Here is an 18209-nt window from a genome sequence, read left to right on the forward strand (position 1 = left end):
TAACTTTCTTTTTCGGAATTATTGAATATTTTTTTATAATGAAATATGTTTATCTGGAAAAGAACTCTTAGAAAATATATGACTCTGTCACGTCCCTAAATACTGCTCGATTTCACTGGTTATTTTTAGTTTTCTTGATAACCGAATTACAGGAATAAAAATAGCAGATACATTCACGGGAAAAATAGTCCTATAAGTTAATTAAAATATATATGAGAAAGCCTGATAACATTTCAATAAGTTTATTTTCTTATATAATAATAAGATAAAATATTTCATACTATATCTAATTCTTTAGTAATTATAGAGTTCAATCATTTAAAAGTGTCCTATTTTCATCCGCGACATCCATGTTGGAGGAGTCTATTTTTACCAACGTAAAATTTCCATGCCTAAAATAGCACATAACTGAAGAAATTTTGCTGACAGAATTTACTGGACAGTAAAAATAGCAACGTAAGGATATTTATACACATCAGATTACTAATTTTTGGTAAGAATCGGCTGCTATATTGATGTTTATTTTATAAATTTGCATTACAATTTCAGCAATATCATCCAAATATTCAGACGGCTGGAAATACCCATCCAAAATGTCGAAAATCGGCGTAGATCCAATGGGGAAGCCATCACGACTTGCCATTTTCGATTCCAAAATTTAGATTAATTATTCTAAAATTAAGATTTTGTTGTGTTTATATTTTATTTATAGGATTGACCACAACACGAGGTCTGCATTCTGCCGAAAATATGGAGCATCTGATGATGTATTTGTCGGTGAACAATTTCTCTTTTCAGGTTAAACTCAAAGATTGAAGTTTCATCTTACTGTAAACTTGAATCAAGTACAACTGTTACTATGTAGTCCTTTATAAGCAGTTGTTCAAAATTAAGAAATACACAGTAGAACGTTACATATAAGCTGAACAGAATTTACAAAAAAAAAGGAGGGTTGATGTCAACATCTTATTAAAATGGAGAGTGCTGAATTTCATTTAAAAATTAATGTCTACTTTCTTTTTCATTTTTTATACTGGTTATTGTAAACAAACTGGTTATTGTAAAAATTAAAGACTTTTTATTACCTTACATTTTAGAAAAGTAAGAGCTTGTTGCGATTTCCAAACAAGAGCCATATATCATAGTGTTACATCATAATTAGTCAAAATAATCAACGTTCAGATTGTTTTATATTTGTGACTGGCAATCTAAACATTAAAACTTTAAAAATTAGATCGTCTATGTTTGGCGAAACGAAACAACTTTTTTATGAAAAGATTTAAATAAGAGGTAATTTAATCATAAACTTCAATGTCAGATACTGCCAATTGCTGCTAAATGTCTTCGTATCATCACAATTTGTAAAATATATTGTTCAAACTGGAGAAAAGTGTAATCGTATCCGAATATAATATTTTGGGTAAATATCGAGCTGTGTTATGAAATTTTAAGAAAAAAACTAAAAACAAACTGAAACAGGTAGACTATACTGTCAGTACATCAATCATTAGACGACTCAGGCCATTCAGGCCTTTGATTATCGCTTGCGCATATTGGTGTGTTTACACAGTAAGCATTAATCGTGTACAGTACATATAATATATACGTTTAAATCACCAGAAAATTCGTAATTTTGGATATTATTTGATAATTTTTACATAAATCAATGAGGAATTGAATCCCCTTTTGATACATGTAAGTTTTATATGAATTTATAGCCAATTTGTGAAATAATCGGCATTTGAACCTATAGTATGTAAAGCGTCGGCAGCGATGAAAACATCATCTGAAATTGCTTCAACTATTTTGTTCTTTCGAGTGTTTGACGCGAGTGGGGATATTGTCCATATGAAAAAATTATCTCAGTATTTCCTAGGTTCGCGTCAAATTAGTTGGACTACATCATAATAAACCTTGAAATGTGGTTCAATGCATTCTGCAGTAGAATACATAGATCTGTTGCTGAAGTCTGATGATGGTGTTTTTCACACTTAATATAATTTTATTTATTTTTTAGCTCACCTGAGCAATGCTCAGGTGAGTTTTTCTGATCGCTCGATGTCCGGCGTCTGTCGTCCGGCTTCTGTCGTCCGGCGTCTGTCGTCCGGCGTCTGTCAACATTTAGCTTGTGTATGCGATAGAGGCTGTATTTTTCAATTAATCTTCATGAATATTGGTCAGAATGATAACCTTGATGAAATCTAGGCCGAGTTCGAAAATGGGTCATCTCGGGTCAAAAACTAGGTCACTAGGTCAAATCAAAGAAAAACCTTGTGTATGCGATAGAGGCTGTATTTTTCATTAAATCTTCATGAATATTGGTCAGAATGATAACTTTGATGAAATCTAGGCCGAGTTCGAAAATGGGTCATCTCGGGTCAAAAACTAGGTCACTAGGTCAAATCAAAGAAAAACCTTGTGTATGCGATAGAGGCGGTATTTTTCAATTAATCTTCATGAATATTGTTCAGAATGATAACCTTGATGAAATTTAAGCCGAGTTCGAAAATGGGTCATCTCGGGTCAAAAACTAGGTCACTAGGTCAAATCAAAGAAAAACCTTGTGTATGCGATAGAGGCTGTATTTTTCAATTCTTCTTCATTAATATTGGTCAGAATGATAACCTTGATGAAATCTAGGCCGAGTTCGAAAATGGGTCATCTTGGGTCAAAAACTAGGTCACTAGGTCAAATCAAAGAAAAACCTTGTGTATGCGATAGAGGCTGTATTTTTCAATTGATCTTCATGAATTTTGGTCAGAATGATTGCCTTGATAAAATCTAGGCCGAGTTCAAAAATGGGTCATCTCGGGTCAAAAACTAGGTCACTAGGTCAAATCAAAGAATAACCTTGTGTATGCCATAGAGGCGGTATTTTTCAATTGATCTTCATAAATTTTGGTCAGAATGATTACCTTGATGAAATCTAGGCCGAGTTCGAAAATGGGTCATCTCGGGTCAAAAACTAGGTCACTAGGTCATATCACGTAAAAACCTTGTGTATGCGATAGAGGCTGTATTTTTCAATTGATCTTCATGAATTTTGGTCAGAATGATTACCTTGATGAAATTTAGACCAAGTTCGAAAATGGGTCATCTGGGGTCAAAAACTAGGTCAAATCAAAGAAAAACCTTGTGTATGCAATAGAGGCTGTATTTTTCAACTGATCTTCATGAAATATAGCCAGAATGATTACCTTGATGAAATCTAGGCCGAGTTCGAAAATGGGTCATCTGGGGTAAAAAACTAGGTCACTAGGTCAAATCAAAGAAAAACATTGTGTATGCAATAGAGGATGTATTTTTCAACTGATCTTCATGAAATTTGGTCAGAATGATTGCCTTGATGAAATCTAGGTCGATTTTGAATATGGGTTATCTGAGGTCAAAAACTAGGTCACTAGGTCAAATTAAAGAAAAATCTTGTGTATGCGATAGAGACTGTTTTTTTCAATTGATTTTTATGAAATTTGGTCAGGTTGATTGCCTTAATGAAATCTAGGTCGCATTTGAATATGGGTCATCTGAGGTCAAAAACTAGGTCACTTGGTCAAATCAAAGAAAAAACTTTTGTATGTGATAGAGGCTGTATTTTTCAGTTGATCTTCATGAATTTTGGTCAGAATGATTGCCTTGATAAAATCTAGGTCGAGTTTGAACATGGGTCATCTAGGGTCAAAAACTAGGTCATGTCTAAGAAAATGCTTGTTTTATCGCAAGAGACCAATTTTTTGGTCCAATCTTAATGAAAATTGGTCAGAATATTTGTTTCCATGAAATCACTAGGTCAAACATGTTTTACACTGTTATGGAGTGTTTCTTAGGTGAGCGACGTAGGGCCATCTTGGCCCTCTTGTTCTTTGGTTTAACTCGCACCAGCATAGTTATAGGTCATATGGCGACTTTCCAGCTTAAAAGGTGGAGGAAGACCCCAGGTGCCCCTCTGTGACAGTGTATTATTTCATCACGGGCTGGCACCTGGGTAGAACCACCGACCTTCCGTAACCCAGCTAGACGGCTGCCCCACATAAAGAATTCATGCACCGAGTGAGTCCCGAACAATATTGTTGTAAAACTCTAATTATACAAAAAGCAACATTGAAAATAACATTCGTATTTTTTCAACATCTGAACCTCTGAGTACTTGCAATATGATACATATCCCAGTTAATGGCGGTTAATCAGATTTTGGTCAACTAATGGATTTGTTCAAAACTTAACCAACTGATCATTTATACGTATTTGTATACACTACATGTTTTTAGCTTGACTTTTCGAAGAATAAGTAGAGCTATCCTACTCACCACGGCGGCGGCGTTACACCTTGGTTAAGTTTTTCGTACCAGTCCGCATTTTGACAAAGTCTTTTGAGATAAAGCTTTGAAACTTTCAACACTTGTATACCATCACCATGGCCAGTTATAGGCAAAGGCACATAACTCCATCAGGGATTTTGGCTGAATTATGGCCCCTTTTGACTTAGAAATCATGGTTAAGTTTTTCTTACCAGTTCATATTTTGACAAAGTCTTTTGATATAAAGCTTTGAAACTTTCAACACTTGTTTACCATCACCATGTCAAATTATAGGCAAGAGTACATAACTACATCAAGGATTTTGGCTGAATTATGGCCCCTTTCGACTTAGAAATCTTGGTTAAGTTTTTCGTACCAGTTCATATTTTGACAAAGTCTTTTTAGATAAAGCTTTGAAACTTTCAGCACTTGTTTACCATCACCATGTCCAGTTATAGGCAAGAGCACACAACTCCATCAAGGATTTTGGCTGAATAATGGCCCTTTTTGACATAGAAATCTGGGTTAAGTTTTTCGTACCAGTTCATATTTTGACAAAGTCTTTGAAGATAAAGCTTTGAAACTTTCAACACCTGTTTACCATCACCATGTCCAGTTATAGGCAAGAGTACATAACTTCATCAAGGATTTTGGCTGAATTATGGCCCCTTTTGACTTAGAAATCATGGTTAAGTTTTTCGTACCAGTTTAAATTTTGTGTAAAGTGTTTGACATATGGCTTTGAAACTTTTATCACTTGTTCAGTATAATAGTCTCCATCTGTAGGAAAGAGTACATAACTCTGTCATATATTTTGGCTGAATTATTGCCCTTTTTGGACTTGGAAATTGGTTCTGATTTCATACAAGTCCATGTTTTGTCAAAACTATTTAACATATGGCTTTTAAACTTTGATAATTTGTTTATCATCTTGATTTCCATCTGTAGGCAAGAGTACAGAACTCTGACAACTATTTTGGCTGAATAATGGCCCTTTTTGGACTTTGAAATTGGTTCCCACACTTATCAAAATCCACAAATACGGGAACATTGTTTGTCTAATGTATTTTTTTTCTTTTGTCTGAATATCTGTAGAAATATTTTGACCCCGTTCTTCAATCAATTGTTCGAATAGTCGAGCCCGCTGTCATCCGACAGCTCTTGTTAATACAAGCACTACTATATTAAAGTTGTCAATGATTTGCATTGGCAAGTACATATTTTGCCAAAATCGATTAAAAATGCAAGTTTATAATCTATTATTTCCACCATAAATAATTTGTCTATCTCGATTGCGCAACCAAGATAGATTGGAGAAAAAAAAGATTAATTATGAAGCTACACGCTGTTTTAAAGGTGGTCAATCGCATTTAAGCAAAATTTAGTGCCATTTTTTACTTCTTGTATATTCTGTTAGAGATTTATTTAAGAAACAAAAATACCCATTACTTAGAGTTAGATCCCTGTTAGAAATGTATACTTTATTGATTTTCATAAAAATTTGTAATTACTCCCCTTTAATATGAAAATATTTAAAATGCTTGGTATTTCTTTTTATTTCCATATAATTCCGAGTTTTACATTCGCATTGGATAGATATACCAAATATTTAACAATCTGAATCAAAAGGTGGGTTTTAAAATGCATGTAGCTTCTGAATTTCATCTTTTTCCATTCTATCTTGGTTGCGCAACCAAGATAGGCAAAGGGAGGTAATAATAATTTTTCAAACTTGCATTTCTAATGAATTCAATCTAAATATGTAATTGTTAATGCAATTATTTTGCGAATATAATACAATATATCGGTTAGTTATACATTTTCTTAGGTAAAGTATGTTTATCACATTTATACTTATGATAAAATAACTCGATCTTGGTTGGGCAACTGCAATAGGAAAACCAATTATTAAAAATATCTCCAGTGAAAACCTAAATTGTATTAAGCGCTAACTGAACATAAATGAGTGTAAATGATCAGATTTTAAAGTTTAAAACAAATCCGTTACTTATCCAAAATCTGATTATCCACCTTTAAAACTTGCCTTTTGTTTCAGGTAGTTGAAATATCCTAATATTTATCAAATGCAAATGTAAAACTGGAAATTATATAGAAATTAAAAGAATTAATTAGTCAACTTTTTAAAAATATTTTTAACTTAAAGGGAGGTATAAATTACAAAATTTCATAAAAAATAATGAAATATACATTTCCAATATGGATCTAATTCTGTGTAATGCTGTAAATAAATCTCTAACAGAATATAAAAAATTATGAAAACTGAAAAATGTCATAAAATTTTGCTCAGATGTGACTGACCACCTTTAAATCTGAAAAATAATGTTGGTGATCACCGTTGATGAGTCAGAAAATTCCCTCTTCAGCTATTTTTAGGAATTATGTCACATTGTAATACAGGCCTATAAATCTATAGACCTATAAATGAATTTTTTAATGCCCTACTGTAATGATTCTTCATATACCTACGGCTTACTGAACATCAACAATGAATGGACTAAGTGGATAACTTAGTATCAATGATTGCTTTAGCTATAATACAGCAGATGTTTAAACTATATTTTCTTTTAAGTATAGCAGAATTTCTGTATGATCAGGGAATTGTTATAGCTCAGGAATAAATCGGGGATTTTTTTCAGATTTTGAGGATGTTACTGGAAAACAGATAAAATAGGGGGGAAAGCATTGTAAAATACAGATTTGGGGAAAAACTATTTCAGATTGATGTTTTGAATGTAAGCAGGTTTCTCAGAAATTACTGGGCCAAATGCTTTTAAACATCACACCTTGTCTTTGGCATCATGAGATAACCTCATGTGACATAACTCTAGCTTTTATTTTGTAACATTATGCCCCTTTTTAAGTACAAAGAACTTTTGTAACAGCTTTGCATCTAAGCATGTTTCAAGAATTACTGGACCAAATGTTTTCAGAACTGATTTTCTACACATCTTTGGCATCGGATGACCACATGTGGCAAGTTTCATATCTTTAGCTTACATTTTAGCAAAATTATGCCCCCACTTTTGGGGGGGGGGCATATAGAATTGCCCTTGTCTGTCTGTTTCCGAGAATGTTGTGTCGCACCTAGCTCCAAAAATATTTGACGTAGAGTCACAAAACTTTACAGGAATGTTGGTCAGCATGTGTAGTTCTGCACCTGGGGTTTTGCGTCCAGATTCATTCAGTCGTGTAGGAGTTATGGCCCCTGACTTTGTAAAAATTGGTCATTTTAGTGTTGTGTCGCGCCTAGCTCCAAAAGTATTTGACGTAGAGTCACAAAACTTAACAGGAATGTTGGTCAGCATGTGCAGTTGTGCACCTGGGGTTTCGCGTCAGGATTCATTCAGTCGTGTAGGAGTTATGGCCCCTAACTTAGTTAAAAATTGGTCATTTTAATGTTGTGTCGCGCGTAGCTCCTCCAAAAGTATTTGACCTAGAGTCACCAAAGTTTACAGGAATGTTGGTCAGCATGTGCAGTTGTGCACCTGGGGTTTCGCGTCCGGATTCATTCAGTATTGTATGAGTTATGTCCCCTGTCCTTTGTCATGTAGTGGGGGCATCTGTGTCCTATGGACACATTTCTAGTTTAACTTAAGTTACTTAAGGTGTTGCAAAGCTTAAAATTTGTTTTCGCAAGGGGCTTCGACTTCTGGCCCCCTTCACGGGTTCTGCCCCTTGACACTGCTGGGGACCTGCGGGCCCCAAACCCGACTTGTTTTCAGGATTTTGGCCCAGTTATCACCCCTGAACATAGAAAATGTTGCTAAAGCTTTTGTATGTAAGCTAGTATTAGGTGGAAGGGTTTCAGCAACTTGAAAGCACTGTTATTTTTGTAGGGAATTGTCAATAAACTAACATTCGGTTGAATCAACACATCAGTTTTAACAAATTATTTCAGTAATACAAAAGAGATGCATTTACACCTTTGGTATCCTAATATTTATAATCAGGAATTATTGCTCCAGTTTACTGGAAGTTTACCAATTGTGTTGAATGTGAACGACTCAATTGTACCATCAGTCAACACCACAGGTACCTTGCGGCTGAACATACAGCCGCTGTAATTTGACGTTATTCCTCCTATTTGAAACTCTTTACATAATATCTAGTCACAAAATAACCCACAACTTGGAATTTAAATGCTTCTTTTAAATTTGCAGAATTTGCTGATGATATTAAAAACTGACAAAGTAGCACTTGTAACGTTTTTTCAACCAACGGAAGTGGATTAAGCCTGGCTTGGCAGTGAAAATGCATGCACACGCCAAGAGTCTCACTCTTTTTACCTAACCAGGTGGAATTTTTGTTGTTTTCATTGCCAAGCCAGATTCATCCTCTTCTGTTGGTTGAAAAACGTGAGAACCACCTTGTCATTCTTTTAATATCATTGATCAGCAAATTCTTGATAATTTAAAGAAGCATTTAAATCAAAAGTTGTGGGTTATTTGGTGACTATAGATATGTAAAGAATTTCAAATAGGAGAAACAATGGTCAAATCACGGCGGGTAGTCAACACAGCAGCTTGTCCAGCCGCAGAGTACCTGTGGTGAAAACAAGATGTGTAGTGCATACTTCTGGTGTCATCTGCTGCGAGCAATATTCATCGATGTTGGAACATGTTTAATAAATAAAGATTCGCTTAAAGGATAATGTTTATATTACAGTTTTCTTTTGCAAGTTTAGACATAACCTTTCATTTTTAGCTCACCTGAGCACGAAGTGCTCAAAGGTGAGCTTTAGTGATCACCCTGTGTCCGGCGTCCGTCGTCGTCCGTCGTCCGTCCGTCCGTCCGTCCGTCGTCAACAATTTGACTGTTAACACTCTAGAGGTCACATTTTTGACCCAATCTTAATGAAACTTGGTCAGAATGTTACCCTCAATAAAATCTTGGACGAGTTCGATATTGGGTCATCTGGGATCAAAAACTAGGTCATCAGGTCAAATCAAAGGAAAAGCTTGTTAACACTCTAGAGGTCACATTTTTGGCCCAATCTTAATGAAACTTGGTAAGAATGTTACCCTCAATAAAATCTTGGACGAGTTCGATATTGGGTCATCTGGGGTCAAAAACTAGGTCATCAGGTCAAATCAAAGGAAAAGCTTGTTAACACTCTAGAGGTCACAATTTTGGCCCAATCTTAATGAAACTTGGTCAGGATGTTACCCTCAATAAAATCTTGGACGAGTTCGATATTGGGTCATCTGGGGTCAAAAACTAGGTCACCAGGTCAAATCAAAGAAAAAGCTTGTTAACACTCTAGAGGTCACATTTTTGGCCCAATCTTAATGAAACTTGGTCAGAATGTTACCCTTAATAAAATCTTGGACGAGTTCGATATTTGGTTATCTGGGTTTATAAACTAGGTCACCAGGTCAAATCAAAGGAAAAGCTTGTTAACACTGTAGAAGCCGCATTTATGACTGTATCTTCATGAAACTTGGTCAGATTGTTAATATTGATGATCTTAAGGTCCAGTTTTGAATCTGGGTCATGTAGGATAAAAAACTAGGTCACCAAGCCAAATCAAATGAAAAGCTAGTTTACACTGTAGAGGCCACATTTATGACCGTACCTTAATGAAACTTAGTCAAAATGTTAATCTTGATGATCTATAGCTCAAGTTCAAATCTGGGGTAGGTGGGGTCAAAAACTAGGTCACTAGGTCATATCAAAGGAAAAGCTTGTTAACACTCTAGAGGCCATATTTATGACTATATCTTCATGAAACTTAGTCAGAATGTTAAACTTGATGATCTTTAGGGCAATTTTGAATCTGGGTCATGTCGGGTCAAAAACTAGGTCACCAGGTCAAATCAAAGGAAAAGCTGATTAACACTGTAGAGGCCACATTTATGACCATATCTTAATGAAACTTGGTCAGAATGTTAATCTTGATGATCTTTAGGTCAAGTTTAAATCAGGGTCAGATGGAGTCAAAAACTAGGTCACTAGGTCATATCAAAGGAAAAGCTTGTTAACACTCTAGAGGCCACATTTATGACTATATCTTCATGAAACTTAGTCAGAATGTTAAACTTGATGGTCTTTAGGTCAAGTTCGAATCTGGGTCATGTCGGGTCAAAAACTAGGTCACGGGGGTCAAATAAAAGGAATAGCTAGTTAACACTTTAGAGGCCACATTTATGACCATATCTTAATGAAACTTGGTCAGAATGTTAATCTTGATGGTCTATAGGTCAAGTTTAAATCTGGGTCAGGTGTGTTAAAAAACAAGGTCACTAGGTCAAATCAAAGGAAAAGCTTGTTAAGACTCTAGAGGCCAGATTTATGACTGTATCTTCATGAAACTTAATCAGAATGTTAATCTTGATGATCTTTAGGTCAAGTTTAAATCTGGGTCATGTGGGGGCAAAAGCTAGGTCACCGGGTCAAATAAAAGGAAAAGCTAGTTAACACTTTAGAGGCTACATTTATGACCATATCTTAATGAAACTTGGTCAGAATGTTGATCTTGATGATCTTTAGGTCAATAGGTCAGGTGAGCGATACAGGGCCTTCATGGCCCTCTTGTTTTGTTATATGAATTTGAGGTTTAATTTGGGAAAAAGATACTTTTTCAGCTGCGAACAGACTTTTTACCAGAGATACGAAGGGGAGAAAAAATCCCTGTTGATTATATTCAGTAACTTCCAAATTCAGTCCTGATAATTGTTTTCATTGACATGAAGGTTGATAAAGTGTAACATGTATCAGTATTTAATGTTTAGATTTGATGTAGTAAAACATGATAGGTTATAGTACAATTTTATAAGCAGATGGTGTTTTTTTTTCTCACCAAAACATGTAGGCAGCTTGGTTGTGGATTTGCAGAATTCTTGTCATTTTCATTAATTATTGAACAAATGCTGTTTTTCAGGTTGTTATTTTGTTGGGTTTAATTGTGAATCAAGTCTTGCATCAAACAACAAACAGTCATGGGTAGAAAGAAGATTTCAATCACACGCATCAACGATGAACGAAACAGACAGGTAACTACAATGTACTATAGACTCACACCTTTACCCTTACCCTGCAAAATTTCTATAATGAACTTGTCCATCTTTCAGTTTGGACAGTACCATTTACTGTTAAAAGGGGTATTTACCAGAAAAGATACCGACTAAATGGCGAACAGTGCAGATCTTGTTCAGACTGCACAGATATGCAGGCTGATCATGATGCACACTGGTCGCAAAGGCAAAATCAATCATGTCCAGCATGTTAAGGGTTAAAGATATGATCTGTCACTATCACTACCTAAATTAAGCCTGTTTTTTTGAAGCTGAGCTTTTTTGAAATTTTAGGCAGTTGTTGTTAGCTCACCTGAGCACAAGGTGCTCAAGGCGGGCTACTTTAATCACCCAGTGGTTGTCATCTTGCATCTTCAACACTCTAGAGGTCACTTTTGGCCCAATGTTAAGGAAACTTCAGCAGAATGTTTGGCTCAGTAAAATCTCAGACAAGTTTGATACTGTGTGATCTAGGGTAAACAACTTTTTGAGCTAGGTCACCAAGTCAAATCATAAAAAGAAATGCAAATAAGTCCCCTACAAATAATGAGCTTCAATGCAAGTCTTGTACATAGGACAATAATGGCAAAAAAAATCTGGACAAGGTGTTTCAGCTGTCCGTTTTAGCACTAAACTTTGAATATGATATCACTTGTTATTAAATATCACTTATTGAATATTATTTTTAGGTGACGTTTACAAAGAGGAAGTTTGGTTTAATGAAGAAGGCGTATGAGTTGAGTGTGTTATGTGACTGTGAGATTGCACTGATCATCTTCACAACCAACAATAAGCTGTACCAGTATGCTAGCTCTGACATGGACAAAGTTCTACTAAAATATACTGAGTATAATGACACTGTGGTTAGTCAGACAAACAAGGATATCATTGATGTAAGTAAAGTTTACTATTTTTAGCTTATCTGATTTTTTGAAAAAAAATGATGAGTTATTGTTATCACTTGATCGGCGTCCACGTTGCCTGGTTAAGTTTTATGTTTAGGTCAGCTTTTCTCCTAAACTATCAAAGGTATTGCTTTGAAACTTGGAACATTTGTTCACCATCAATAGCTGACCCTGTACAGCAAGAAACATAACTCCATCCTGCTTTTTGCAAGAATTATGGCCCCTTTTGGACTTAGAAAATATCAGATTTCTTGGTTAAGATTATGTTTAGGTCAACTTTTTAGCTCACCAGAGCACAAAGTGCTCAGGGTGAGCTATTGTGATCGCTCACCGTCCGGCGTCCGTCCGGCGTCCGTCCGTCCGTCCACACTTTCCTTTTAACAACATCTCCTCCTAAACCAACAGGCCAATTTTGATGAAACTTCACAGGGATGTTCCTTGGATGGTCTTCTCTAAAATTTGTTCAAAGAATTGAATTCCATGCAGAACTCTGGTTGCCATGGCAACCGAAAGGAAAAACTTTAAAAATCTTCTTCTCAAAAACCAGAAGCCCTAGAGCTTAGATATTTGGTGTGAAGCATTGCCTAGTGGACCTCTACCAAATTTGTTCAAATCATGACCCGGGGTCAAAATTGACCCCGCCCCAGGGGTCACTTGATTTTACATAGAAAAATCTTAAAAAATCTTCTTCTTGAAAACCAGAAGCCCTAGACCTTAGATATTTGACATGTAGCATTGCCTAATGGACCTCTACTAAAGTTGTTCAAATCATGACCCCAGGGTCAAAATTGACCCCACCCCAGGGGTCACTTGATTTTACATAGGAAAATCTTCAAAAAATTTCTAAAAATAAAGCAGAAGGCCTAGGTCTTAGATATTTCACATGTAGCATTGCCTAGTGGACCTCTACAAAATTTATTCAAATCAGACCCCCGGGGTCAAAATTGACCCCGTCCCAGGGGTCACTTGATTTTACATAGGAAAACCTTAAAAAATCTTCTTCTCAAAAAGCAGAAGCTCTAGAGCTTAGATATTTGACATGTAGCATTGCCTAGTGGACCTCTACTAAAGTTGTTCAATCATGACCCCCGGGGTCAAAATTGACCCCGCCCTAGGGGTCGCTTGATTTTACATATGAAAATCTTCAAAAATTTTCTTAAAATAAACCAGAAGGCCTAGAGCTTAGATATTTCACATGTAGCATTGCATAGTGGACCTCTACAACATTTGTTCAAATCATGACCCCAGGGTCAAAATTGACCCCGCCCCAGGGGTCACTTGATTGTACATAGGAAAATCTTCAAAAAATTTCTAAAAATAAACCAGAAGGCCTAGGACTTAGATATTTGACATGTAGTATTGCCTAGTAGACCTCTACAAAATTTCTTCAAATCATGACCCCAGGGTCAAATTGGCCCCGCCCCATGGGGTTACTTGATTGTACATAGAAAAATCTTCAATATTTTCTAAAAATAAACCAGAAGGCCTAGAGCTTAGATATTCAACATGTAGCATTGCTTAGTGGACCTCTACAAAATTTGTTCAAATATTGACCCCCTCAGGGTCAAATTGACCCAGCCCCAGGGGTTACTTTATTGTACATAGGGAAATCTTCATAAATTTGCTTAAAATAAACCAGAAGGCCTAGATCTTAGATATTCGATATGTAACATTGCCTAGTCGACTTCTACAAACTTTGTTCAAATCATGACCCCCGGGGTAAAATTGGCCCCGCCGCAGTGGTTACTTGATTGTACATCGGAAAATTTTCCAAAAAATTTCTAAAAATCATCAGTTTGACATTTGAAACATATTAATCTGGTGAGCGATCCAGGGTCATCATGACCCTCTTGTTTCCTAAACTATCAAAGCTATTGCTTTGAAACTTGCAACACTTGTTCACCATCATAAGCTGACCTTGTACATCAAGAAACGTAACTCCATTCTGCTTTTTTCAAGAATTATTGCCCCTTTTGGACTTAGAAAATCAAATTCTTGGTTAAGTTTTTTGTTTAGGTCAGCTTTTCTCATAAACTTTCAAAGCTATTTCTTTAAAACTTGCAACACTTGTTCACCATCATAAGCTGACCATGTACAGCAAGAAACATAACTCTGTCCTGCTTTTTGCAAGAATTATCAGGGGTCCTGAAATAAGCTGTCCGAGTTGTCCGATTCGTGGATTCCTCGGTCCGGACAAGCAGTTTTTAGAAGCTGGCTTGTCCGGGGACAAGTAAAATTTCCGTGGTAAACATTTTATAAAAACGAAACTAATCGGCGTCATCTGTGATTTCCGCATGCCTAAAGGCAATATCTAATCTGTTTGTGATCATTTATGACCCTTAAATTATCAAAACAAAAATGTATGCAGCCATTTATAGACACGTGGACTGGTTTACTACATTTAATGATCATTATTGGAAAATTAAACCGTGAAGTTGAAAATGAGTGCCAGTCTGGAGATTCCCGTTATCTACTTTCATTTTTGATTTTCAGAAAATCCATTAGCTAGGTTACGCTATGTAAAAAAGTTTAGTAGCCAAAATTTGTGGCTTAATTTTTCGAGTCGATTGTTTTGACACTTAACAACTCGGACAGCTTATTTCAGGACCCCTGAAAGACCAGTGCAGTATTCAGTGACGGTAGACGTTCTAATTAGGCATACTGAGATTATATTTGTCAATGGCATGTGTTCAAGTGTTCTTAATTATTCTCTACTCACTAAACTTGCTAGTCATAACATATTTTCAAGTGGATGTTCTAGTCACTAAGCTTGCTAGTTATAACATATTTTCAAAAGGATGGTTCTAGTCATAACATAAAAACTTTCTATAAGTTAAAATAGAAGTCAACAGAAGTGTATGTTTGTATTATTTGTTTATTCAGTAATGATAATGCTAATCCTTCCCTTTTTAAACTAAAAAGTACGGACAAGTTCTTCTTTGGTACGGACAAGTGGATTTGTGGGCCCAACTTGTCCGTGGACAAGTAGACTCTGAAAATATTTCAGGACCCCTGATTATGGCCCCTTTTGGACTTAGAAAATATCAGATTTATTGGTTAGCTTTTATGTTTAGGTCAGCTTTTCTCCTAAACTATTCAAGCTATTGCTTTGAAACTTGCAACAGTTGTCCACCATCATGAGCTGACTCTGTACATCAAGAAACATAACTCCATCCTGTTTTGCAAGAATTATGGCCCTTTTTGGACTTAGAAAATCATGGGTAGGACAATTTTTCTATTATACATTGTACAAAAAAGATCAGATGAGCATCAGCACCCGTAAGGCGGTGCTCTTGTTTAATACTAAATACCTCAGTTAAAGCAATTCAATCAGTAGGGGCCTTTTTTTTCACCAAATTTGAAATGGGTCTAGAAAATTGAGGGAAATGTCAAGAGATCTGATAGCCAGAAATGGGGACTTGACAAGATGACAACTAGAAACATTGAAATTAAAGACAAAAGTATGTAGACTTGGCTATGTGCACCTTATCATATTGTTCTACAAAGACGAACATTAAAGAAAAGCATGTTGCTGAGGTAAAATTCACTTCTGATGGACTTAATTTTTATTTTTTTGAGTCAAATTATGGGAAACTCATACTTTTTACAACCCCCCTCCAACCCCTCGTCACTTGTTGGGGTGACATAAAGTAATTATAGCGTCCGTCTGGGTTTCATTTCAGTCAAACTTTGTCAGTCATGGACGGATTTTTAAAAAGTTGGCACAATCGATCAGTATGGCATGATATCTAAATCTTGTGTGCCAAAAAACTCATAAATCTACCCCACTTCTTTTCGAATGATCTACTTTTATAGAATGTCCATCCAGATTTTGTGTCTGGTCTGTCATTCAGTAATGGATTTCAGTTCTTTTTAGCTCGACTTTTCGGAGAAAATGTAGAGCTATTGCACTCGCCCTGGGGTCGGCATCGGTGTCGCCGTTGGTTAAAGTTTTTGATAAAGTCAGATATCTCTGTTACTGTCAAAGCTATTGACTTGAAACTTAAGATAGTTATTTATTATCAAAGTCTACACCAGGAGAAACAATCCCCATAACTCTGATTTGAATTTTGACGGAATTATGCCCCTTTTTAACTTAGAATGTTTGGTTAAAGTTTTTGATAAAGTCAAATATCTCTGTTACTATCAAAGCTATTGACTTGAAACTTAAAATAGTTATTTACTATCAAAGTCTATACCAGGTGATTTGAATTTTGACAGAATTATGCCCCTTTTTAACTTAGAATTTTTGGTTAAAGTTTTTGATAAAGTCAAATATCTCTGTTACTATCAAAGCTGTTGACTTGAAACTTAAAATATTTATTTACTATCAAAGTCTACACCAGGAGAAACAATCCCCATAACACTGAATTGAATTTTGGCAGAATTATGCCCCTTTTTAACTTAGAAATTTTGTTAAAATTTTTGATAAAGTCAAATATCTCTGTTACTATTAAAGCTTTTGACTTGAAACTCAAAATAGTTATTGACTATCAAAATCTACACCAGGAGACACAATTCCTATAACTCTGGTTTGAATTTTGACAGAATTATGCCCCTTTTTAACTTAGAATTTTTAGTTAAAGTTTTTGATAAAGTCAAATACCTCTGTTACTATCAAAGCTTTTGACTTGAAACTTAAAATACTTGTTTACCATCAAAGTCTACACCAGGAGAAACAATCCCCATAACTCTGATTTGAATTTTGACAGAATTATGCCCCTTTTAACTTAGATTTTTTTGTTAAATTTTTTGATAAAGTCAAATATCACTGTTACTATTAAAGCTTTTGACTTGAAACTCAAATTAGTTATTCACTATCAAAGTCTACACCAGGAGACTCAGTTCTCATAACTATAATTTGAATTTTAACAGAGTTATGCCCCTTTTTAACTTGGATTTTTTTTTGTTTTACTGGCAAAGCTCAAATTCAGAGTCAAGCACTGAGAAAAGTCGAGCGCGCTGTCTTACTGACAGCTCTTGTTAATGTATATAAACCATAACCTTAATACACACATCACTGTAGATCTGCAGTAGCTCCGTTCTATATAATATATATGTCCAATATATATAACATTAGATGCAATTTAGATATTGTAGGTCTTTTCCATCATAGGTGTAAGATTTTTTACAAGCAGTGTAAATAAAATTGAACTTGTATAAATTTAAATTTAATTAATAAATGACCAGATTTAAGCAAAGCAGTGTAGGGGTGCATAAGCTTTTTCAAAAGCAGCCTCTTGTTCCATGAGCAGTAAAGAATTGTCAGAGTTGGTGACTTCCGATTAGCACAGTCTGGTACAAAATGAAGAACAAAACTCTACATTTATACATTATCACACAGATACTTTCAAATGCAAGATCGGTAGTTTAAATTTTCCTCTGAAGTCACCCCTGTTCATATTGTGATGTTATTATTGTCAGATGTTGAACAAGAAGGGAGATAAGGCAGAAATGGATGACGATGATGAGGCTTATACATTAACACCAGGAACCGAAGCAAAGTTCAAGAAAATTGATGAAGAGTATGCTAGAGTCCTAACTGGAGGAGGAGGTTCTTCAGTCACTGTGGTAAGTCATTATGATTAATTCTATAAATAGATTTAAGAGAATATCAGCAAGGCAATGGCATTCTTTAAAACTTACAATTTGTAGAAGATTAGTATTTGCAGATTTCATGATTGTATCAGCCCACGTAATTAAACAAGTGACTAGTAAAATTCCATTTAATTTATCTTTAAAATTTGAAAAAAATTAAAATTCATGTCAATGTCCCAATGAAAAATCAGTATGGTGGAAATTGCAAAATTTCATGCCCACAAAAGTAAATAATTTCATTGTAGTTGATGAAAGTGTCAGCCATTTAACTGGAGGTCTTAGGTTCAGCTTTTGTCATGACAGTGCCACCTTGTAAGACTCAAGGGCTTGGCATGTATTCATGAATGTGAAAAAATGTTGACCACCTTTAAGTTAAA

At 35.4% G+C, this 18209-nt stretch overlaps 1 protein-coding gene across 2 annotated transcripts in view; it reads left to right on the plus strand.

The window, feature by feature from the left end:
- The first annotated feature begins 313 nt into the window (after positions 1–313).
- LOC123566081 (myocyte-specific enhancer factor 2C-like) overlaps positions 314–18209 on the plus strand; it is a 38936-nt gene continuing 21040 nt past the window's right edge. The window contains exons 1-4 of one of the 2 annotated variants that reach the window (XM_045359918.2): positions 314–456; positions 11197–11308; positions 12019–12222; positions 17659–17805. In XM_045359918.2, coding sequence (XP_045215853.1) covers positions 11255–11308; positions 12019–12222; positions 17659–17805 — 405 coding nt within the window. In that variant the 5' untranslated portion in view covers positions 314–456; positions 11197–11254. Of the gene's footprint in view, positions 494–11196; positions 11309–12018; positions 12223–17658; positions 17806–18209 lie in introns of both variants that reach the window. The other variant, XM_045359919.2, reaches the window with a different exon arrangement.

The sequence above is a fragment of the Mercenaria mercenaria genome, chromosome 8, assembly GCF_021730395.1.
Source record: "Mercenaria mercenaria strain notata chromosome 8, MADL_Memer_1, whole genome shotgun sequence".
NCBI lineage: Eukaryota > Metazoa > Mollusca > Bivalvia > Venerida > Veneridae > Mercenaria > Mercenaria mercenaria.